Raw genomic sequence first — 24326 nt, forward strand, 5'->3', positions numbered from 1 at the left:
ATTAGATTGCCCACAAAGTCTTGTCCCAGAGTCTGAGCCACTGATTGATGCCAGAGGAGCTGTGGAAACAAGGTGACTATAACCATGGATGGAGAAAAGGTCATGGGTACCTGGTGCTTCCCTAGCTCCCCTCAGGCCCCATACTCAGGTAAGAACTGTGACCAGTTGAGAGCAGTAGATCTATGCACATGGGGTAGAGTCTACGGCAATGGTGGATAGCGCTGATAACGTTAGCATTTTGGGCCAGATCCTGGGATCCTAAAATCATTCTGGGAGGACTAATGCCGCTGATCCCCTCCCCAGGCTTTCCCTGCCTTTTTTATTTTAAAAAAAATATATTTTATTGATTTTTTACAGAGAGGAAGGGTGAGGGATGAAGAGTTAGAAATATCGATGAGAGAGAAACATTGATCAGCTACCTCCTTCACATGCCCTACTGGGGATGTGCCCGCAACCAAGGTACATGCCCTTGATTGGAATCGAACAGGGAACCCTTTAGTCCACAGGCCAACGCTCTATCCATTGAGACAAACTGGTTAGGGCTTCACCTGTCTTTTTTAAACCAGGCTCTGAAGTGGCAGGGAAGCAATCCCACTCAATTCTATTCTTTCCACTTTCTGGGGCAAGTTATTTAACATTTCTGTTAAATGTTCCTCAGCTACAGGAAATGAATGGCTAGGGCTGTGGTCCTCCCTCCAGGCTTTCACCTGTGCATAGACGGCCCTGGCCAAGATCTTCCGATGATTATCTCCGCTGTCAAGGAAGGTCTTGGCAAGCTTCATAATTCGGTGCAGCATGACTACTTCACAGTTCTTCACAATGCCACTGGGGTGGGGCAGAGGAAGCCAAGAGTTGCTGGGTGGGGAGTGGGCAGTGGTGGAGGGGAGGTGGCAAGGGAACAGTATGCACAGAACAGGGAAAATGTGAAGGCTGAGGTCTGGGAGATGAGCAAGGGAGGGTTAAAGTCTGCTGTATTTGAAAATTGGGATTGGGGGCTAGAGTGGTATTGGGCATGCTGGGGAAATGGTCCCACCTTGTCAGGTCCATGATGCCTATGTAGTAAAATTTAGAGGAGGACAGATGATCCCAGCACTTATGCTCATCTGCATAGACCACCACTCCATCATATGCGGCTGCGAACAACACAAGCTTCACCACCTCCAGGGCACAACTGAAGGCCCGTCGTCACGAGGTTTGTGAAAAGAAAGGAACAGAAGGATGGACAAGGTGTTATGCCCTAGTTTGCATCCTTGTCCTGGCAAGCCAGGAGACAGTTCTCTAATCTGGATCTGGTGCATAGCTGGATCCTGCTTTCCAGCTGATGAAAACCCATGGCTCTCTGAAACCCATCTCCAATTGTGTCTGCTCACCCCTTCAACCTTGGTGCTCATCCAACCACAGAGTCTTGTAAAAGAGACTATAGAGATGTGCTAGTGCCACAGCTTTCAAATTCAGCTCTCCAGAGTGTAGCAGGGTTAGGATACCTCTTCACCTCCACACCCACCTAACCAGAATGTCTCTGGTTACTGGTTTTATTTTTTTACTGTAAGATTTCACTTGAATAGAATACCCTGAGGTTTTTTAAAAAGGTCTGACAACCGCTTACTTAGGAGTTCAACACCCTAAACTGCAGTAGTAACTTCCATGAGATGGCGCAGTTAGTGACAAAGCTAAGCCAGAGGTGATCCAGATTCGAATGGCCACAGCTGCATGGAGAGAATTGAATCTTTCATGGGCCGAGTCATGAACAGAGACCTGAACCGCTGGGTGAAGCAGAGGAGTGCATGCAAGGAAAAGGATAACGAGAAACTTCAAAACACGTGGGAACATTCCAGCACGTGATGTTGGGGCACCCACACCGACATTCCAGCTCTGTGCTGCTGTCAGTCTCTTCTTCAGCTTCCCTAGGGGATTGGCATCCAGTTGTCCAGGGCCCTCTGGAGTTGACTAGTCTCATTTCTCCATCACACCAGGGTTAGGCTTACCTACTGGAGTCAAAGGCCTTGCCTAAGCCCCCATCCTTCCTGTAGACCACCACCTTCTGGGGGGTATTTTGTTCAATCACCCAGAAGAGATGACATAGCACAGCCAGCAATAGCCGGGGGTAGAGTTCCAGGATGGCCTCCCGGCACAGAGTCCCGGATAGCATCTCACACAAGGCACACGCCGCCTGGGGAGGACACGTGGAAAGGAGGAAGCAGAATTGACTAGGTCTGGTAAAGACAGAAATGGTCCCACAATCCCACACACTGCCCCTCCCTGTCACTGCCCATAGGTCACAGTGCACTCTGACTGAGGTTTCTAAGAAGCACTCAAAGACTGAATGCCCACAGCTCAATCCTGGGGAAATGAGGGGCCACACACATGTAATCTGCTCTCTCTTTATTGACAAACATTAAAAACAAAAAGGGAACCAACTCTAATTTTTCAGCAGAAAATAAATTGGGCCACCCAATTTCAGACAACCAAACTTCATCCTCTGCCCCAGCACCGCATGCCCCTGGCCAGGCCCCAGAAATATGGGCGCCAGACACAAACTCAGGAGATAGAAAAGCTGATTAACACTGAACATCAGTTTCCTTGTCTATGAAATGGGATTGATTCCTGCACTTTCTACATCATGCAGTTCTTGGATGTACAAAGTTAAAGTACTAAACGTATGTGCAGTATTCATGAGTCCAGTGTTAACAGTCTCCTCTTCACTGCTCCCTAACAACTGCTCGCACCTGACAGGTGCCCTTTAATCTTCGCCTCTGCACGCAAGTCCCAGACATAAGTCCTCCGCCCCCCGCCCGCCCTTCCCATGCTGACCTCCACGGGCTGCAGGGCTTGCTCCGTCGTGCCCTCTGTGGAGTGGTTTTCCAGGATGCCTATCAGCAGCTGCAGGACGTTGATTGTGGTCTCTCGCTCGGTGCCGAACACCTTCCACACGGCCAGAATGGTTCTGCAGGAGCCAGGGACAGCTATGTCATGGGCCCTGGTAATCATATTCTAGTACCAATCTGGTCTTGAGCCTATGAAAGGCCAGTTCTCCGGTTCTAGAGGGAGTGAGGCCCAAGAGGACTTGGCCAAAGAATATGAAGTTTGATTGGCATCAAGAAGAATGCATCGTTGTGCAGTGATTTTTAACATGGGCTTGGCTTGGAGCAGGGGAGGGTTTACTGGGATGGAGTGTGCTCCTGGGTGTGGGAGAGGTACCTATCCCAAGGGAGGGGCCTGTTGAGCAGCAGGGGCACAACGCTGTGGGTGCTGTTGCCTGCCAGCAAGCACAGGGCCCGAAGGGTCTCCTCCTTTGTGTTGGGATCCAGCTGCAATTTGAGCCTTTCCAGGATGCCCGCCACAATTTCCTCCACCTGCAGGGGAGAGCCAGAACACCCCGTCAGTCCTTCTTTACTTCCTTCCTTCCTCCTCCCTCTCTACTGAGTCCTCAAACTCAAGAGGCATAGTTGCAATCCTGTCCCTGACTCTCTTCTCAAGGAAGAGTTGCGGGGTGCCAAAGGCCAGAGCAGCAGGGCCCAAAAAGGGAGCTCGGGCCAGGCCCACTAGAGCAAATGCCTGTCCAGAGCCCCAATGTCCAGAGAGGTGGTCTGAGGTTGCTCAGGAGACAGAAGACCCTCCAGAAAGAAAGCCAAAGCCCTGGAGGCACTCAGGCCTTTCCCCCCAGCTAAGGTCAACTTCCAGTCCTGAAACTGCAGGGACAGTGGCACTGGATGTGGAAAGACCACAGGGTTCTCATCTGGTGCTCAGAGCTCTAAACTATGGACCTCTGGGAAGTCCATTTCATTGTAATATCTCAAGGACTGTCATGGTGCCCGCCCATTTCTGGTACCTAGGCCACGGCAGTCACATAAATGAGTGAAGGCAACCGGTGTCTGGGGATTCATAGAGAGAAGGGGGTGGACAGCCCATGACAGGGGATGATGGCCACTCAGTACTATGTGACCCGATTTTAAAGTTGTTTTTTTCTTAGTGATGTGAGGAACAGATTTCTAAATGCTAGGCCTTCCCATATTTATGCTAGCTTAAAAGAACATTTATGCATAGGTCAGTCATTCTGTGAACTTCCTTGTTTCCAATCCACAGCCTTACCCCTTCACAGAAGTCTAAGCTCCAGACACCCCAGCAGGTTGGGGTGAGTCCCCCAACAATGCCTACACCCCTGCACATGGCTGTCATTACTGAGGAATCGGCCGCCCAGATAGGAGGCACTGCAGTTACAAGCTCAGGATTACAAATGTCGGAGCTCAGTGGGACCACAGAGGAAATGTAGTGCAAGACTACATTTTAGAAGTGAATGAATTAAAGCCAGTAGAGGAGAGGGACTTGGCTACAGCCCTTTGGCTGCTTGGTAACAGAGCCAGGACATGAGCCAGTGCTCCTGACATTCAGGCCAGAGCTCCCACCCAGCACCATACTACCTTTATCAAATCTGAGCCCCGCTTTTTCATGACAGCGCTCATCAACTGGGCTGCAGCCAGAGACACGTTAGCCCTGCTGCCCGTCAGCTCCTCCATGGATGTCAGCACCAGGTTGGTGAGCTGCCTCTGGGTGAAGTACTCTGCAAAGGCCTGCAACAGGGTGGGATCACATGGTGCGATGAGTCTGGATGCAGGGCTCCCCCTGCCCGAGACAGCCTGTGCCATTCCTCCTGGTGAGGGAGGGCTTCTCTTGGGAGCTTCTGTGCTTCTGTCCTAGGCTTGTGCTGTCTGCCTAACTCCTAGAAGACCCTTTCCTGGGGACAGAGTCCTGGGGATGGAAGGGAGGAAACACTGGACTCAAGTGCAATGTGGGGCTCAGAGGTCAGGGGGTGCAGAGCAGAACCCCAGGAGAGGAGGGCTGGGGCTAAGATCCTCAGTGACATCTCTGAGTCTACACATTGCTCACAAAGCAGCATTAGCATGAAGCAAATGCTTCTGGGGGGACAGGGGAAGACAAGGATCAGGACCATTGATGCTCAAGGGGGGACAAATAGTAGCATGTGATAGGAAAATTTCCCCCAAAGGAAAAGTTCACATCCAGTAACAGAATGGGAAGAGAGACAGGGTAGGAGTCCCACCCCAGGAGTCTATTACAGCCTGTAAATGAGACGCCCAGGCTTCCCTCACTTTGTCTCTGGTCCTGCTCCCTCACCTCGGCAATTTTAAAGGTGTTGTTATAGAACAAGTTGGCACTATAGACTTCATTCATGTCCTCTTCTATCCACAAGCCTTCTATTTTCTTCTTCATCTCTGAAACAGAGACACCCGACCCCACCTCTCAGACACTCAGAAGGCATGTGAAACTCCCCCTTTCCCACCTTCTAGCCCAAAGCTCCTACTGAACTCAGTCAGCTTGGGGCTATGTATGTCCTTTGGGGCTGGGAGTAGAGGAATGGGCATTAAGATAAGAAATGGTGGAAGCTGAGGTAAAAGACAAACAAACTATCTTGCCTGCCTCCGAGCAGAGATAGAATTAGATAAAAGGATGGGGTTGAGCCAAAAAAGAAGAAACTAATTCTAAAGAAGTATTTCCTATGTAGGTATTTTTTCCCAAGAGATTATCTGTAAATGTTTGGGGGTAGGTTCCTCAATGGAAATGAGGTACTCAGGCAGCTTCTTGGCCCTCACTGTCTTGGGATGAGTGTGTGGGGATGGCCAGGCCTAAGTGTGTGGTTGGAGGGGGAGGGGTAAGAGCAGGCTCCTCATACGCTTTTTCTTCAAGAGGATACAGTAGAGGTGATACACAGCCTTGGAAGACAGGAAGCAGATGCTGTCCACTGGGTCCTGGCAGCGCATGGCCAGCAGCTTTACCAGGCGCCCCAGCCGGGTGAATTCAATTGCCATCTGGGGAAGGAAGCTGGAAGTCACAAGTTATCCCAGCCATTCCCTTAGGCCAGCCATGGGCAAACTATGGCCCGCAGGCAGGATCCAGCCCATTTGAAAAGAATAAAACTGAAAAAAAAAAAGTCCGTACCCTTTGTGTAATGATGTTTACTTTGAATTTATATTAGATCACACAAACACTCCATCCATGCTTTTGTTCCGGCCCTCCGGTCCAGTTTAGAACCCATTGTGGTCCTCGAGTCAAAAAGTTTGCCCACCCCTGCCTTAGGCTGAGCAATCACAGGAAGAACTCAGAGGAGGAAATGCATATACCAGAGACATGAAAGGTGAGACTATGTGAGGTTAATGGGAATGGAATTCGATAGATGAGTTGTGGCCATAAAGGACATCAGAGGTCATCGTTTTATAATTACCTTACTCTATCCCCCATCTTTGCCCCTTGACACCCCACTCATCTGTCAAGTCTAGTTCAATGCCTTCTTCTCTATGACGCATTCCCTGCCCCCTCAACTTGTAATTGTTTGTTTTGATCTTTTAATCCCACTATATTCAGTTTATCTATTCATTATCACCTTCTCTTTAAGTTTGTTCTATGCATGCCTCTCTCCCCAGTGGACTGTAAGGTTCATGAAGTCAGAAACTATCTTGGTCATCTGTGTATTCGCTATAGCACCTACCACAGCGCCTGGCACAAGGCGAGTGTTTAGTCATTGCTTGTTCAGACAAATAACATCAGACTGAACCAAGTGGGATGAAATAAAACTGATGGATGGAGAAAAACACCAAGTAGAAGATGACAGAAGGGGAAAAGGAGAGAACAGGATGGGATCCACAAGAGAAAATAGTATGGGCCAGGGAGAATGAGGATGAGAATGAGTGACTGAGGCTGGGTAATATATATGATGAAGGTAGGGATAAGGGCAACCAGACAGGGTATGATAATTCAGACTCCACGGCCGCCTCCCACTCACATTGAAGTCCTCCATTTTTGCTGTAAACTCCAAAATACGTGCAGCACACCACATGGCCCGTTCCCGCTCGTTATCCTTCTGGGAATTGAGCCAAGGATCCATAAGCTGGAGGAAGAAGATAATGAAAGGAGATGCCCATTCATCTGTGTCCCAGAGAACAGAAAGATATTCTTGAACCTGGCTTTTACAAAGTTTTAGGACAAGAGTTCTGACAGCAGGACCTCTTTTGCCAAGAGGCAGATTATATGTGGGTCTGGCACCAGAGGTTTCATTCTCTCCTCTTTCCTATCAAGTATACGCGGTATTAAATCCTCCAGCCCCATATTTTCCCTTCGTCTAGGTGATAGAAATCTCCTCAATTCCAACCCCCTTCCTTCAGGTTCAACAGTGGCTCTCAAAATATATCCACTCTATTCACTTCAGTGATTCAACATACCTCTGAGTTCTCCTACCCTCCGCCTCCCATTCTTCAGTAGAAAAAGAACTTGGTGATAAAAAATAACAGTCACTGTATTCACAGATTCCAGAGTAAAGTGTGTGTAAATCTATTTGAAAAATATCACTATAAATGGTTTCACATGAAACACAATGGAAAAGTGTCTCACCTTTGGTTAATTATGGGTACTAAATACCACTGCTACTTGTCAATCTACAGTCATCAATCTGACAATGATGCAACCACACAGACCATGATATATAATTGAAAAAGAAGAAGAGTAGCAGGTGAAAAATCCACAACCAACTCAAAAGAACACTGATGCTACACTGACCAGAAGAAACACGTCCTGCCCTAGTCAGTTTGGCTCAGTGGATAGAGCATCGGTCTGCGGTGGGTCCTGGATTTGATTCTGGTCAAGGACACATGGCCGGGTTGCAGGATCCATCCCCATTAGGGTGTGTGCAGGAGGCAGCCAATCAATGATTCTCTCCCATCATTGATGTTTCTCTCCCTCTATCCTTCACCCTTCCCCTCTGAAATCAATTTTTAAAAATTGCTGAAAATTGAATAAAGTCTATGTCTTAAAATGGCGTGTCAACACCAATTCGCTGGTTTTTTTTTGTGTTTTTAAATATATTTGTATTGATTTTAGAGAGAGAGTAAAGGAGAGGGAGAAAGAGAGAGAGAGAAACATTGATCAGAGGGAAACATTTATTGTCTGCCTCCTGCACACACCCTCAAACCCCCTCAATGGGGATCAAGCCTGCCACCCAGGCATGCGCCCTGGCCGTTAATTGAACCAGTGACCTCTTGCTGCATGGCCCAATGCTCAACCACTGAGCAATACTGGCAAGGAAATTCCGTGGTTTTAATAGACGCTTTATGTAATATTTGTGCAACTCCCAGTGAATCTACAATCCTTTCAAATTTAAAAGTTAAGAAGAAAACCAGTAGCAAAATAATTACAAGCAGTCCAACATCCATCCATAGAGGACTGATTTAATAAACTATATTACATGCACACAATATATAAAACCATAAAAAAAGGAATATATCGCCAAAACCGGTTTGGCTGAGTGGATAGAGCGTCGGTCTGCGGACTGAAAGGTCTCAGGTTCGATTCCGGTCAAGGGCATGTACCTGGGTTGCGGGCATATCCCCAGTAGGAGATGTGCAGGAGGCAGCTGATCGATGTTTCTCTCTCATCGATGTTTCTAACTCTCTATCTCTCTCCCTTCCTCTCTGTAAAAAATCAATAAAATATATTAAAAAAAAAAAAAGGAATATATCTGTGAACTGATGAGGATAAATGAAAAAAGCAAGGCCAAGAGCACTGAACAGAATGTGCTAACGACTGTGTAAAACAGAAAGGGAAATAAGAATACACCATAAACAGAGATTTGCTTATTTTCACAATAAGAAAAACAGGCAGGACAAACCAGAAGTTAATGAAAACGGTTATCTATAGAGGGTGAGTGCGAATAAGGTTAAGAGGATCAGCTTGGGAGCAAAAATCCTCTGAGTAAAGCTTTACATGGTTTTACTAGCAAGTTTTTAACTATGTAAATCTTTATATCATCAAGCCCTTCAGTTAAGTAAAAGAAAAGCCCTAAAATTTAAGACAAACAAGTCAAAATTATATCAATTGACAATATAATCATACAGAAAAAAATATTTCAAGTAACTTTTAAACGCAATACTCTGAATATAGTCCTCAGTGACCTATATTTTAATAACAACAGGAACTGCAAAGAAGTCTTGAACTCCCTGTGGTAACTGGGGAATAGCAATTTCAGGAGAAAGCCAAGTATCCCAATGACAGTAGCATAGAGTACATCAAGTCAATAAAAAGACAATTTTAAAATGGGCAAATCAGTTGTACCTGCACCTCACGTCTTTGAGCCAAGCACTTTGTAAACACCTCACTCGATTACCAAATGACTGTATTAACTAGGTGCTCTATGTCATTCCAGTTTCCAAGAGAAAACTGAGGCAAACAGACGTTAAACAACTTCCCAAGACCATACAGCAAACAGCAGAGCCACCATCTGGAACCATAGTGTATGGCAGTCCCCAGCCTGTGTTTTGAACTGTTAACTGCTATGTGGGAGCAGTGGGCAGCTGAGAGAGAAGCTGGCCACAGCTATGGCTGAAGGGGAAGAAGGAGGAAGCTTTCTCCTCTAAAGGCAAGACCAATATTAGTTATTTGATCTTAGCCCTTATTATCATTTCCCTAAAAGCTTTGCACCCAAATTTCATCAGCAGTTCTACTTCTTAGTTTTTCTGACTGTGAAAATAAGCAGTTCCTAGACAGTTCTCCTGGTCTGTTCCCAACTACACCAGGTCGATAGTGTCCCCCCAAAATTCATGTCCAGTCAGAAACTCAGAATGTGACCTTGTTTGAAAATAGGGTCTTTGCAGATGATTCAAATTAAGGTGAGCTCATACTGGATTTGTGGGTCCTAACCCAATGACTGCTGTCCTTATTAAGAGCCCTAGCTGGTTTGGCTCAGTGGATAGAGGGTGGCCTGCAGACCGAAGGGTCCTGGGTTGGATTCCAGTCAAGGACACATGTCCGGGTTGTGAGCTCAATCCACAGTGGGGTTGTGCAGGAGGCATCCCATCGATGATTCTCTCTTGTCATTGATGTTTCTCTCTCTCTCTCCATCTCCCTCCATCTCTGAAATCAATAAAAACATTTTTTTTAAAAAAAAGAAGAGAAACACACAAACACACACACACACACACACACGAATGCCCTGTGAAAATAAATGGAGGCTCAGATTGGAATGATATGTCTACAAGCCAAGAGATACCATGGGTTGCCAGGAGTTCCCAGAAGCTAGGAGAGATGCACTGAACAGATTCTCCTTCGGAGCCTCCAGTAGGAACCAAACCAGCCAATACTTTGATTTGGGACTTCTGTCCTTTACAACTTGAGAGAATGTATTTCTGTTGTTTGACGTCACTTCGTGTGTTATTTATTTATGGCAGTTCTAGGAAATGAATAAACTGACGTTCAGGGGCTTCCTCCCACGAACCTGCAAGCAGTTCTGGATCCGGGTGGGCATCTCAACAATAAGTGTCTCCATTAGTCCTAGGAGGGATTGCATGGTTCCCTCCAACAGATCCTGAGGGGGAAAAGAAACTCAAAAAATTACCGACCTATCAGCCCCAACCCTCCTTCTAAACTGCTCAGCATTCTGGCTGTCCCAGCCTTCCTTGAGAAAGCCTGCTCCAAAAACTTCCCTACATTCAAGCACTACTGGCCCATCATTCACTTCAATTAATTCTTCTGTTGTTTCACCAGAGCACAAATGTCTGCCTGGTGTGTAGTTTGTCCTGGTGGACTGGGAGTTCCCCTGCAACATAGCTACCCCCCTCCTCCATCCCCACTCCCTAACTTGAGCTCAGCTGGGACTCTGGTCCCAGGGATACAGCTTCAGTAAGCAGCCAGGACTGACAGGCTGACTGGCTCCAGGTGGGAGGAGGATTGGCCTGGCTGTCTGCAGAGTAACTGATTCACAAAATCTAGGACAGTGGGTTTCTCCCTCTTATCCTTGAATGAACCAAGTGGCCTTGCCCAAAGCCTTATAAAGAGAGTAGGTGATCTGCCAAGGAGGACTTCTAAACGTAGGGCCTGTTGGGAGAACCAGAGCAACATTGTGATAGATCCCAGCCACAAAAACTGAAAATCAGGGGGGAGAAAAAGAAAGGCAGCTCTCCCTGGAATAAAATACTCGGAAGAAACCTACCTAGGTGTAAAGCTATTTGTACAGGGCAGCTGGAACTCCCAGCTTGCTCCAAACACAGGGAAATCCTGTGAAAATAACTTCCTCATCCAAAGCAGATTCACACTGAGGGAGGCCAGAGAAAACCCACCTCCGCCTTTTCTATATGTACCAGTCTTTCCTTCATGACATAACTGTGAACTAAAAAATAAGGATTACCAGAAATCGGATAAAAGGAGGCCCAAGATGAACAAACCAACTGACCGTAAAGAAAATCAAGCTAATTTGGTAAATAATAGAAACCTGTATTTTTAAATTCTTTTTAATAGCTTCAAAAACATTTCAAGAGACTATGGCATCAATAAAACAAGAACGACCAGGCAAGATAAAGGTGTAATCAGAACACATGAAAGAATTCCTGGGAATTAAATATGTGAATATAAATTAAAAACTGAATCTCTCTTTCCTTCCTTAAGGAAACACTGCAGGCACTATAAGAAATAGACTCTGATTGCTTGCTCCTGGGATTTCCTGGCTTTACTTACCTGTCAACCGTTAGTAAAATCATATTTGAACCTTCTAGTCTCGTTTCAATCACACAGCAGTTATAAAGGGAAGGATCAAGTGTCTGCCTTTGGGCCAGAGTGTTAAAGTGGTGGCAGTGGTAATCAGCGGGTAGAAGGAGGAAGTTAGATCTCAGGAGTAGTGTTCAGACTACATGACCTACAACCTCTTCTTCACAGGAGGGCTTCCTTCCAATGATTTTGTGTTTTTATTAAAGAAGGCAGAAGACTATTACATAAAACTGCCAAACCTATAGTTCCTAACCTCTTAAAAAAAATAAAAAATGAGACCAGAGAGACAAACATCAAAGAGTTACTTACCACATTGGCCTGGCCCTTCTTGGGACTAGATGCCTCCTTTCGTAACACTTCTCTGGATGGCAGGCAGAACACACTCTTGAAGCATGTTCCCAGGAGCTCTACTCTTTCTTCTATCTCTAAGAGGGGCCTGAGCATCCTACGATCCAGGGAGAAGAAGTGTAACCAGTGTGCTCAGGAATAACAACTGAAAAGGGTATAGACAGAGTGATGGAGACAGAGGAATAAGTCGGAGGAAGAAAGAGGAAGATATCAGAAGAAAGGGTATTAAAAGAAGAAAGGGAGTAACAGTAAGAAAGGGTGAAAAGAGCCAGGAAGATGGAAAGAAAGGAACTAGGGAAAGAGAGGAGGAATGACTATTACAGGAAAGGGTACTGCTAATTTGGGATGATATATTATTACTTGTTAGTTCCCCAGAGCTTTTGAGAGAACGGGACATCACTGATGGAGATGGAGGTGCCTATCAGGGACAGGGCTGAAAGCAAAAGGATGCCTAAGGCAGAATTAACAGCAAGTGCCTACAGAGAAAGAAGGCCATCTCTACTAGGTCCTTTGAAAATCCAATTCAAAAACTCTTGGCCAAAAGAAGTGGCAGATATTGGCCAGTAAATTTCTACTATTCCCTTATGCTAGAAGCAGAAGCAGAAACTAAGAGGGGGGATCAACTAGGGAATAAAGACCTGCAATAGAACTGGGTCAAGGAAGACAGAGTGGATGGTGTGTTGTTACCTGAAGTTATTGATGATGTTCATTGCCTTCTGTCTAATAGAGCTGGAAATGGAGTTCAATGGCTCCTCCTTGATTAGGTCCTAACACACACACACACACACACACACACACACACACACACACCAAAAGGATGGTGAACATATTTTTCCTGTTTGCCTCTGCCTCCTCCCACTCCAGGCTGTGTTCATAACAAGGTGGAATTTAGAATGTTTAGTGACTTGCAAAGGCTCTGAGGACAGCACCTCTCTCCTACTCCCCACCACACCTTCCCTACAGTACTCACCCCAGCCTTGAGGATGGCAAAGGGAACACTAAGGCGGGAAAAGGAAACTAGAAAATCTGGGCTTTTACCTTCAGCTCCAGCCTAGGAGTGCCACCAATGGTTTCCCTGTGGACCCATCCTCCCTCCTCTCTGCATTCCGGCCTCCATCCTCCTGCAAGATACTTACCAGCATGATGGAAACAATTGCCAGCTTGTGGGGGAACTTGAATTGAAAGGCCACGTGCTGCTGCCTGCCCAGGGCTTTTGTCAGTATGATGAGGGCATTCAGGTAATCCAGCTTCAGGGCCTTATCCTGAATGAACCAGTATGCTCAGGGTTCTCCAAGGTGGCAATGGATCTGTGCCAGGGCACACTACCTACACAGTCTGCGGGGTGAGGACCTAAGCCTTCTTTAGCCTTCCTTAGGCTGATGCTCTGCACCTTCCCTCTGAGGGTAGACCAGTGCATCCCTGTGGTGGAGAGAGCCAGTCCTCTCACCAACCCCCTTCTGAAGCCACCCTCATGTTACTCTGTAACTAGGACACATCAAGCTTCCTGGTCTCTCAAGGTATTGTCTTTCCCTTGAACAAGTTTTACCAAAAGATAACTGACTTGGGAATGGAAAGGGATTCTTCTCCAACCCTGGGACCCATGCTTTGGACACATAGCAAAGGCAGGAGAGCAGTATGGCCACTCCGCTGCCTCTCCTGAATGCTTCTTCCTACAAACACTAGGGAATTTAGGTTTTACTCATCCCTTCATCAGAGAGGGCAGTGAAGAGCTCAATGGCAGGTTACGAAGCTCTGTCAGTAGGAAGGACACACTGTGAAACAGACCTAAAGTTACTGTGGTCTCCTCCTTGGGCCAATTAGAGTCTCCAAGTAGCAGGATTAAGTGAAAGGATTAAAATGTGGGAGAAGTCACTGTACTAGCCCCTGACTCCCATTTAAGGCCAAGCATCTTTTCTTGGGCGGTAAGAGAGGACATGGCAGAAATGCAAAGCTGGAGAAGTAGAGTAAGCAGGAAATACCTTTTCCAAAATGCAGTTGTGGTAGTGTTGCAGGATCAAAGCCAGCACGGCATCGAAATGCATGAAAATATCTCCCTTGCTCTCTAAAATAATCTTGCTATAGCTTAAGTAGATGGTGTTACAGACAAGCACCCATTCCTTTCGCTGATGTTCCTGTAGGGGGAAGGGGGAAACAGGTTCAGAGAGGAAAAGGTTGCTCAGACGATTTGGGAAAGAAGATGGGACTGTGGGATGGCGAGCAGCTTGGGGGACAGGGTGGGCATGTAGCTGGTGATACCAGGGCCTGAAATGCAGAGCAAGAGAAAAGGATCAAGGATGAAACGTTCCCACAGTTGTTTCCAGGGAAAGAGAAGCATTTATAGATGAGTCACAAGGCCTCAGAGAAATGGGAGGCTGGAGTGATGGGGATGCCTTGGAAGGATTTGTATGGGAGGCTGGTAGAGCACCCTGGGAATGACATCACCTTTGCCAGTGTGAGGATGGACGATGACTCCTTGTCAGTGAGGACAGCACTATACACTTTCAGTTGCTCCAGGACTGTCTTCAGATGTTTCTTGGACACGATGCTGAATGCCACAGCAATGCCCTGTAACAAAGAGAGCCTCAACCCCATGCCACAGTTCGGGGTGAGCCAGACACATGCTATGTTCCCCCACAAGCAGGATATACATAGAGGAAGGGGAAGGGGAAGGAGAGGAAAGAAATGGAAAGGAGATTTGGTTCTCCACGTTTGAAGTACTGAAAATCCAGGTGGAAAACCAAATATCTTTGCGAGAAGTAATTGAAGAAGTAAATTATTAAGAAAAATCATAGTCACAGATTTACAAACTCTTGGTATTGTCAAACCTAACCCTGTACATTTGAGAATGCTTTTATAGGCACTAGGAATTCAGAGAATGGTTACTCTGAGGAGGGAACAGAAGGAAGAACAAATCCCAGGCACCTTGCTGACAGGATTGGATAGCTAGTCAGAGAGGAGATGGAAGACAGGAAGACTTGCAGAGAATGCCAATATTTCTAGATTAGGAGAACAGGAAACATCAGTAACTCTGACCAAAACAGGCAGGTGAAACAGAGGATTGTCTACGTTGAAGAAAGAGAGAAAAGAGTGAGTTTCTGAATGTGTTGTGTGGGAGATCATGGCAAAACAACTCAGTGGTAATGTTGTCAGTGCCAGTAGGTTTGGGAATCACAACCTAGAGAGAGTCAAAAGCATGAAGACTTGGGGATTCTGTGGTTCCTGCCAGGAACAGTCTTTAACTTAACCCCTCAGCCTCATAGCAGGTCCTTTTGACTTCAGTGTCAGCTGAGTCTCTCCCTAGAGCTTATTGAACAAGGATGACTGGGCACAGAGCTAACAAAATGCTCAAGCAGACATTCAGGTGCCAGCTGTTAGCAAATGGGCTCATTTGTGCTGGAAGGGCCACCATTCGACTTTGCAGCAAGAGCAGACAGATGGAGGGACCCTCGGGACAGTGACAGGCTCCAGGACACAGATCCTGGAGAGGGAGGAAATTTTAGTGGGACTTGTAGACCATTGGATATCAGGTAGATAAAGGGAAAGATTTACCTCTTTAGAAAAGAGGGACTAGTGGAGCATCAGAAGGGGGTTCTATTCTGTCCCTCTTCTTATGTCCTCCCTTAGCCATGGCTACCACTCCTTCTGGTCATCATCATCATATGACATCATCATCATAACTGACATCATCAGAACATCAGTGCTTAATGTTTACCAGCCTTATACATGTTACTTGATTAATCCTCACTAATACATTGTGGTAAATATTGTCGTCCCCATTTAACAATCAGGGAAAATATGTTTCCCAAATCTAGACACGAAGCCCAGGTTTGAGTTCCTGGTCTACATGCTTCTGTACATGACCACCTGACACTCCAACCCCTCCCAGTCAAAAACTAAGTACATGTACTTCCTCCCCCTTTGTCCTGGGTTCCTGGCCTTAGGGAAGGATACCATTCTCCTCCCACTGGACCAGAAACCCAAGAATCATCCCAGAGGCCCTTTCCCCTCTTAACTTTATCTTTTTTTTTTTCAATATATTTTATTGATTTTTTACAGAGAGGAAGGGAGAGAGATAGAGAGTTAGAAACATCGATGAGAGAGAAACATCGATCAGCTGCCTCCTGCACATCTCCCACTGGGGATGTGCCAGCAACCCAGATACATGCCCCCGACCGGAATCGAAACTGGGACCTTTCAGTCCACAAGCCGACGCTCTATCCACTGAGCCAAACCGGTCTCGGCAACTTTATCTTCTGTATTCAATCTGTTCCCAAGTGCTAGCAAGAGGTCACTTTTACTTCCTTATCAAAGAACTCTGCACTCCATTCCGACTAGACCATTGACTGTTCTCTAGATGTGGTCCCCAAAGTCTTGATCCTGAATCTTGACTCAGAATGTTATGTCAACCGGGAATACCTGCCTCCCTCCTTCTCCTAAACTCGCCCCAACCAACCCAAGTCCCAGCCAGCCTCAATGCCACAATGACTGCTCATGTAGCCTTTAGAAGGCCATTGAGTATAGTTAGCCGTTTCCTTCCTGTATATGTCTTTCTCCTCATTGATACTGTTTGCAACTCAGGCTTAGTAAATACCTGTTGCTGATCGTGGAGCTGATGGATGCTCTGAGAATCTGGCAGGAGAAGGGCCCTGGAGAGGGAGGTCCTAGGGCATGAACACCAGCACTACCAGTAATCAGCAAGTAGAGAGTGCTTATGTACCAGCATTGCTCTTAGTGGTTTTACATTTTAATCCTCAAAAACCATCCTATAACACACATCACTTCTGTGGTATTCCACCAACAATGCACACTCTGAATCTAATCACGATGAAATATGACAGAAACCAAAACCGAGAGACATTGTACAAAATAAGTGGTCTGTGCATTTTTAAAATGTCCAGACCATGAAAGATAAAGATTAGGAACTTGTTCCAGATTAAAGAAGAATAAAGACAAATGACAACTGAATGCACGGCTTGATTCTGAATTAGACCCTGGAATAAAAAAAAAAAAATTTTCTTTTGCTCTAAAACACATTGATGGGACAATTGATGATTTTCAAACTGGGTCTATAATTTAGATATCAGTGGTGTAGCAATGTTAATTTCCTGATTTTGATCACTGTACTGTGCTTATGTAAGAGAATATCTTTAGTTTTAGCTAGTAGACAGTAAAGTATTTAGGGGTAAATGAGCTTCATGACTGCAGCTTTCATTTCAGATTCAAAAAATACAGTAATAATGCTAGGAAATAAATTATGTAATGTATGAGAAAGAGAATGATAAAGCAAACATGGAAAAACATTTATATTTTGGGAATCTGGGAGAAGAATAAATAGGAATTCTTTGGGATTTTTTCGCAACTTTCCTCTAAATATAAAATTATTTAAAATTCAATAAATCTTTTAAAGAAATATCCTATCAGGAAGGTACCATAGCCTTGTCTTAAAGAGGAGGAAACTGAGGCACAGAGAGGTTCGGTAACTTGCTCAAGGGCACATAGCTAGTAGGTGGCAGAGCTGGAACTCTCACCCAGGTGCTCTGGTTTGCCAGGCCCAAGTTTTAGCCACCTTGCCATCCTGACTCAACGTGAAAATGCTTTGCCAATGCACTCTGCCTCACCTCCCTCTCCTGCACGTTTTCATGGGAAGTTTGAAGGATGGCAGAGAGCATCATCTTCACCAGTTTCTCACTTCTTGAGGTCCACAGGGCGAAGCCAAAGAATTTATAGAGAAAAGCCTAGGAAAGGAAGGAGAGCAGGGTCACCCAGAGCTTGAAATGAGGGGAGGGCAGCATTTCCTATACTAGCCACCACCTTTGCCCACAGCCCCATCCTCCACCCTGGCCCTTGCTCTCTAGAGGCATCTGGATAAGGCAGTGATCCTATAGAGCAGGGGTTCAAGTTACAGCGAAGAGAAAGCTGCCTTTCAAATGTCTCAGCCTCTTAGGCATCATCCTTTGGGAACTTGCTCTGACCCCCATACCTCCCACTTACAGCTTGGAAATTAAAAAGTTCCTTAAACTTGCATAATTTTAAAACCAAAATTGTATAATTGAAGAAGTACTTTTATGTAATTCTTTCCCCCTCCTCTGAATGTCAGTGGCCTTTATCCTTGCTTACTGCACACCATCCTGCCCACCTTGTAATACCAGACTGTGTGGACTCACCACTCCCTTCTTCAGGGTCTCTGCACTCCCCATTTTCTCTGTGTAGAACCCTCTTCCCCAGGCTCTTCAAAATGTCTCATTCTCTTCCCCAAACCGGTTTGGCTCAGTGGATAGAGCCTCAGCCTGTGGACTTAAGGGTCCCAGGTTCGATTCCGGTCAAGGGCATGTACCTTGGTTGCAGGCACATCCCCAGCAGGGAGTGTGCAGGAGGCACCTGATTGATGTTTCTCTCTCATCGATGTTTCTAACGCTCTATCCCTCTCCCTTCCTCTCTGTAAAAAATCAATAAAATATATATTTTTAAAAATGTCTCATTCTCATCTTTCAGATATCACCTCGGGGAGCCTGCTCTGACCTCCGAAGTCCTTCTCCAGCTCATCACCCTGTTTCCTCCTTTCAGGACTTCATCATGATCACTCATCTTGTCTGTGGATTTGTTTCGTTACTTCCCAACTTGCACCAACCCCACATCTCAGGTGAGACTGGAGCTCAAGAGCAGTGTCTACCCAGTTCATTACTCTGCCCATTGCTATCAGTGCCTGAGGCAGTAGGCAAACAGGACATTCCTGCTGTTCAATGAATGCCTTAGCTCCCCCTCTTATGGGTATCCTTTCCCCTCTAGCAGATGCTCATGGTGCCTTGCCCAGACCTCAGGGTTCCTTCCCTTCAACTGGCTGCAGGAACTTTTCTGAACAGCTACTCCCTGCAGCCTTGGGGGAGAACTGTCCTGAGGTGACTGGGGCCTCCTTACCCCAGATGCTCAGGCGCTGCATTGTTCTCTCTCCCCTCCCTGCACAGGACCAACCTTGGAAACCTGGAGCCAATGACAAACAACCTGGGGGGCAAAGGGTACAAAAGCCTCCTCACTTGTCTCCAGGCAGGATAGACTGGGCAGTTTCCATCCAGGGCCCCCATGGGATCAGGCCACATCCTGGCTTGGCTTCTCCTCTCCCCTATCCTGTGTCCTTCACTCTATCACAAGTTCTCCTGAGAGCATTTCCTCGCCAAGTCACTTGATAAGAATCCTCACCTTAGGCTCTGCATCAATTAAACCTGGCCTATGGCACCTACTTTTCTGCTTCACTGGCAAAGACTACTCATCTTCCCAGACTTATCCCCTCCTCCGCAGGAGACTCATCTTTCCATTTTGCCCAGCACTGAGGGCTTCCCCGGACACTGAACTTTCAGCACTAACATCAACAGTCTTGAGCAAACCTAAACAGTGCATCGCCTCTGACAAAGCTGCTCTGCCCAGGCCCCTCAGGCCTCCTCCCTGCTCCCAAGCACACAGTGCATATTTCCACCCTGATAGCTACAGGCTTAGAATAATTGCCCACTTTCTTGTCTATTCACTCAAGCAGATGATGCTTTCCTGAAGGCAGAGGCTGGTTTCACATGAATACCTTGGGCCCAGCTCAGTGTCTGCTCTGCTCTAGGCATTTAGTGCACTTTGTTTTTAATCCTCACCCAAGGATATTTTTCCATTGATTTTTTTTTAGAGACAGTGGAAGAGAGAGGGAAAGACAGAGAGAAATATCCATGTGAGAGAGACACCTTAATTGTTGCCTCCTGCACACGCGCTGACCAGGGCCCAAGAAAGGGTGGAGTCTGCCACCAAGGTATGTGGCCTTGACTGGAATCGAACCTGGGAACCCTTCGGTCTACAGGCCAACGCTCTATTCACTGAGCCAAACCGGCTAGGGCTAGTGCACCTTTTAAATAACTGAATTAAAAAGATCAGAATTCTCGCTTGCTTCATTTTGTACCCCTAATCTACCAACCACAAAGATGTGCATACACTAGGTGCTTCATAAGTACTGTTAATAATGAGAGAGCAAACCGTCTTGGAAATAAGGCCTCTTTCCTGGAAACCTCCAGAGCTAAAATAAAGTATTTCTTGGTGACAGGAAAATAGGAATCGAAATCAAGAAACCTGGATTCAGGCCCTAGCCAGTTTGGCTCAGGGGATAGAGTGTTGGCCTGCGGACCGAAGGGTTCTGGGTTTTATTCCAGTTAAGGGCATGTATCTCGGTTGCAGGCTCCTCCCTGGCCTGGTCACTAGTCAGGGCATATGCAGGAGGCAACCAATTGACGTGTTTCTCTCACTTAGATATTTCTGTCTTTCTGACTCTCTTCCACTCTCCCTAAAAAATCAATGGGAAAATATCCTCAGGAGAGGAAGGAAGGAAGGAAGGAAGGAAGGAAGGAAGGAAGGAAGGAAGAAAGGAAAGAAGGAAGGAAGGAAGGAAGGAAAGAAGGAAGGAAGGAAGGAAGGAAGGAAGGAAGGAAGGAAGGAAGGAAGAAAAAAACTTGGATTCAGGTGTCAGTTTTACCAATAATTTTCTTAAGATTTTAAATCCTCCTGGCTTGTGTTTCTTCAACTTCAAGGTAGGGATGACCACAGCTATAGGTTATTTAGGCTAATATTTTAAAAATCTTTATTGTTGACACTTTATCAAGACTGAATTGGGAGCACATGGAAAAGCCAGGGCAGGACCCCAGGCCATCACCACCACCAACCTTGCACTCTGTGAGGAAAGGAGCCCATATTTCTTCCTCAACTCTGTATTCCCAACATGAAGCACAGTGTATGGGATGCCCTCAAATATTACTTGAATTGACTGCTTAAATAGGACTCTAAAATCAACAATCTTTCCACTGCACCAAGTACAAGCTCCATTCTATTAAGAATATTAGGAGATTTCAATGAAGACAATCGATGGCAAACTTCTTGATAAAGCCTAAAAGGCTAAGCAAAAGTAAGACACTTTGATATTTTTGTCATGCCAGTGTGACGACCAGTTTGTGGTCCTCTCCACCCCTTGATTCCCAGGATGCAGGAACACTGGTTTGTTCTTTCCCCAAGGCCTGTACTCATTCACATTTCCTCAGCCACCTGTGTGAGCACCAGGTTTCTTCAGCACCATCCTCCACCTTCAACGCACCCCTCCGCCCCCCGATTGCAACCACCACAAACTCAGACAAACCTTCTCATCACCATCATCGCCGAAATAACACATCCTCTCCAAGATGGCTCTGATGAGTTGCTCCTGCCAGCGGTCATCATCAATAGCCACTAAAGAGTGACTCAAAAACTGAGGAAGAAGAAGGGAGAAGAGGACCACAAAGGTCAGTGGTAGGCTGTTCTGCCCCACAAAAGTGGGGTCAGGAAGGAGCAAGAGCCGTAGCCCGTTGGCTCAGTGAATGGAGCGTCAGCCTGCGGACTGAAGGGTCCCAGGTTCGATTCCGGTCAAGGGCATGTACGTTGGTTGCAGGCACATCCCCAGTGCGGGTGTGCAGGAGGCAGCTGATAGATGTTTCTCTCTCATCGATGTTTCTAACTCTCTATCTCTATCCCTTCCTCTCTGTAAAAAATCAATAAAATATATTTTTTGTTAAAAAAAGAAGAAGAAGCAAGAGACAGGGGTTATGGCTTGTAAATATGGATAAAGAAGTGAAACACATGGTGGGAGTTAGGACTGAAGAATGATAATACAGTGACAATGATGGTAATGCCAATTACATGTGTGAAGCCCTTTCCAATTTACAACGTTTTCTCCGATATCATCATTTTTAATTCTAGAAGGCAGGAGTTAATTCCATTTAACCTATGAAGACCCTGAGACATGCAAAGGTTAAATACCTTGCCCAAGGACATACAGCTAGGGCCCTTTCCCTTACTCCCTCTTGATATAGGGTCGTAAGGTTATGGAAGGGGGCTCAAGACTTAGCACAGAGTCAGATACTCTGAGGCAGAGGCCAGGCGGCAAGGGGACCACAGAAAGAGGTTTGCTTGAGCAGTTAGGCCCTTCATCATGGCCTCAGTCTCTGGGGGGCTTGGGGCTATCCTCCCTCAGGTTCCTGAAGATGGGAAAGAAGGCAAGTGTGGAGGGAGAAAGGTCTTGGGGAGTGCTTACGCAAAACAGCCTGTCCTCCCACTCCTCCTGATTCAGGCTCTTCTCAGTATGATCTAGGAAAGGAGACAGCATGGGTACCGACTCAACCGGAAGGTCCCAGCCAGGGAGAAGAAAACATTTAAGTACTATGCGGCTCTCAGCCTACAAGGAAACTGCTCTCCCACTTTACAGAGGCTCCAGAAGATGAATGACTTTCCAAAGGTCAAAAACACACAGCTGACCAGTGTCAGAGCAAGGATACAAAACTGGTCTGTCTGTTTCCAAAGCCCACACTCTTCGTTGATCTTCTGCCCATCCCATAAGAAAGTGCATGAGTCATTCTGGGAACCCTGGAGCCACAGAACTTTGGACTGTGTTTCTGCACAGTTCACAACATTGCCCCCAAAAGCAGACCCATCCAATAGCACCTCAAAGGGACAGAGAGACTGGTTCCAGTTCTCCTCACCCCAAGGAAGGTCCATCCTGCACCTCGGGACACCATCTCTTTTTGAGTCTGGCCACTGTCCCAGCTTCATTCCTCTCCCTGCTAACCAAGCCCTTACCATCTAGTATCTCCAACATCTGTGGGATCTCCTTCCTCCACAGCTGGCCAACACTATGGTTTCTAACAGGATGCAGAGAAGTGATAGGATGCAGGGCAGATAATAGCCTCAGAGAGCTTCTACCAAACTCCTTTTCCCTGTAGGGCTTCCGGGAACACATCTGAGAAGCAAGCAGAAGGCAGAGAAAATATTTAAAAGAAGAGAACAAAGAAAATGAAAGCAAATCCATAGAATGGTAGAGCTGGAGCTTAGGCCCTGCCCATTCTTTGCCACCTGTTGAACTCCTACATCCTCCCAGATGCTCTGGAAACATCACCTCTTCTGTGATGCCTTCCTGCCTCCTGCTGACCAAGTCAGCCTGGTGCTCTTCTAAGTCCCGTTGCACCTTATGTATTCATCTATTAGTACATCTGTCACACTAGACTATAGATAGCTATTCCCACACTTGTCTTCCCCACTAAGTCTGTGAACACCTCAAGGGGAGGTCTACCTCTGTCATTCCAAGTGTGCATAATGTCTAGCACATAATGTCTGGGCTAACAGAGAAACTCAACACAGAGATCCAGAAAGGTATGTGGGCTTGTCCACTGTCAACAGAGAGCAGCTTACAATAAGGCCACATAGGAGAAAGGCAGGCCTTTCCCATTGCCCACATCCTCATCTCAAGGCCTCACCACTATACTCCCAGGTCCCTCCTCCACGCTCTTTGGCCCCTATCTCATTATTCCATACCCAGCATAATGCCTGAGACAAAGTAGTAACCAGCTCTTTGTGAAATAAGTGGATGGATGGGTGGGTTGATGAGTGGATGGAAGAATATATGACTGTGGAACTCATTCTGGCATCACTTACCACAAGATGGGTCAGGAGTCTCTGAGGGGAAACGTACTCGGTAGCTAAGTTAGAGAGAGGATAAAAGAAGAGGGCAGAGTCAGTGCACACTTCAGGATGCTCAACCCCCAGCCTCCACTGGCAGCTCCCCATCAGTACTTCAGAGGAGGAGAAAGAGCAAAGAGGAGAGGGAACATCAGTGTCAATGCCACGGGGGCTGTGACATTTTGATTCAGACTAAAACACAAACCATTACAACTTCAGCCTTTAAAAAACACACACACATCAATGATATGCTGAACAGACATCCTAACTCTAACCCTAAGTCCCACTGGGGTTAGAGGTCAGGGATGGGGTGAGCACAGAGTGAGGCTCAGAATTAGGGCAAAGGAAGAACTAAGGGTCAGGAGTGTGTGTATTCATTACTTTGTAATTAACAATGTTTGTACATCTTGAATCAAGTGTTTTATAATGAGGAGTGAAGGCAAGAAGGAACTGTGACTTTGAGAGGCATCCCCTTTACATTCATGAGGCCAAATGGCCTTAAGTAGTTGCCTTACTCTTCCCATCATGGCCCAAGCATGGGACCTACAACCCCGCCTCCAGCATCCTCTTCATCCTCTTCCCCACACCCATCACCCCTACAGTGTCTCAGTCAGCCCCCAACTCCAACACTCCATGCCCACAAACAGACTTAATTTCACAGTGAGCACCTCTCCACAGGCTGCCCACCCTTGTACTTACGATCCTGGTGAAAGCTGCTGAGGAAAGGAACCTGGCCCAGGGAACGGACCTTCAGAGCCATTTGTGTGGCTGCCTTACACAGAGGCACAAAGGCCAAGATGTTGTTGGGCTCACACACCAATGTGACCAGTTTGGGCAAAGATACCTGGCAGGAGAGGTGGCAAGAATTTCAATGCCAAGCCCCAAGTCAGCCCGTCATCAGTCTCCAACCCCAAGACCTTGTCTCCCTTTCCGAACTGAGT

The 24326-nt window shown here is 46.5% G+C and overlaps 1 protein-coding gene across 1 annotated transcript in view; it reads right to left on the reverse strand.

Annotated features, from left to right (window-relative positions):
• Positions 1 to 557: 557 nt before the first annotated feature.
• LOC308513848 (maestro heat-like repeat-containing protein family member 1) overlaps positions 558 to 24326 on the reverse strand; it is a gene marked incomplete at both ends in the record, with an annotated part of 45692 nt that continues 21923 nt past the window's right edge. The window contains 19 exons of the mRNA XM_081083949.1: positions 558 to 825; positions 1034 to 1171; positions 1986 to 2170; positions 2812 to 2944; positions 3199 to 3353; positions 4419 to 4568; positions 5131 to 5228; positions 5687 to 5822; positions 6794 to 6898; positions 10250 to 10363; positions 11848 to 11983; positions 12247 to 12362; positions 13023 to 13148; positions 13866 to 14018; positions 14329 to 14451; positions 17505 to 17621; positions 21038 to 21145; positions 21968 to 22020; positions 22510 to 22669. Coding sequence (XP_080940075.1) covers positions 558 to 825; positions 1034 to 1171; positions 1986 to 2170; positions 2812 to 2944; positions 3199 to 3353; positions 4419 to 4568; positions 5131 to 5228; positions 5687 to 5822; positions 6794 to 6898; positions 10250 to 10363; positions 11848 to 11983; positions 12247 to 12362; positions 13023 to 13148; positions 13866 to 14018; positions 14329 to 14451; positions 17505 to 17621; positions 21038 to 21145; positions 21968 to 22020; positions 22510 to 22669 — 2574 coding nt within the window. The remainder of the gene's footprint in view (positions 826 to 1033; positions 1172 to 1985; positions 2171 to 2811; positions 2945 to 3198; positions 3354 to 4418; positions 4569 to 5130; positions 5229 to 5686; positions 5823 to 6793; positions 6899 to 10249; positions 10364 to 11847; positions 11984 to 12246; positions 12363 to 13022; positions 13149 to 13865; positions 14019 to 14328; positions 14452 to 17504; positions 17622 to 21037; positions 21146 to 21967; positions 22021 to 22509; positions 22670 to 24326) is intronic.

Source organism: Myotis nattereri (genome assembly GCF_964212035.1).
Source record: "Myotis nattereri genome assembly, chromosome: 2".
NCBI lineage: Eukaryota > Metazoa > Chordata > Mammalia > Chiroptera > Vespertilionidae > Myotis > Myotis nattereri.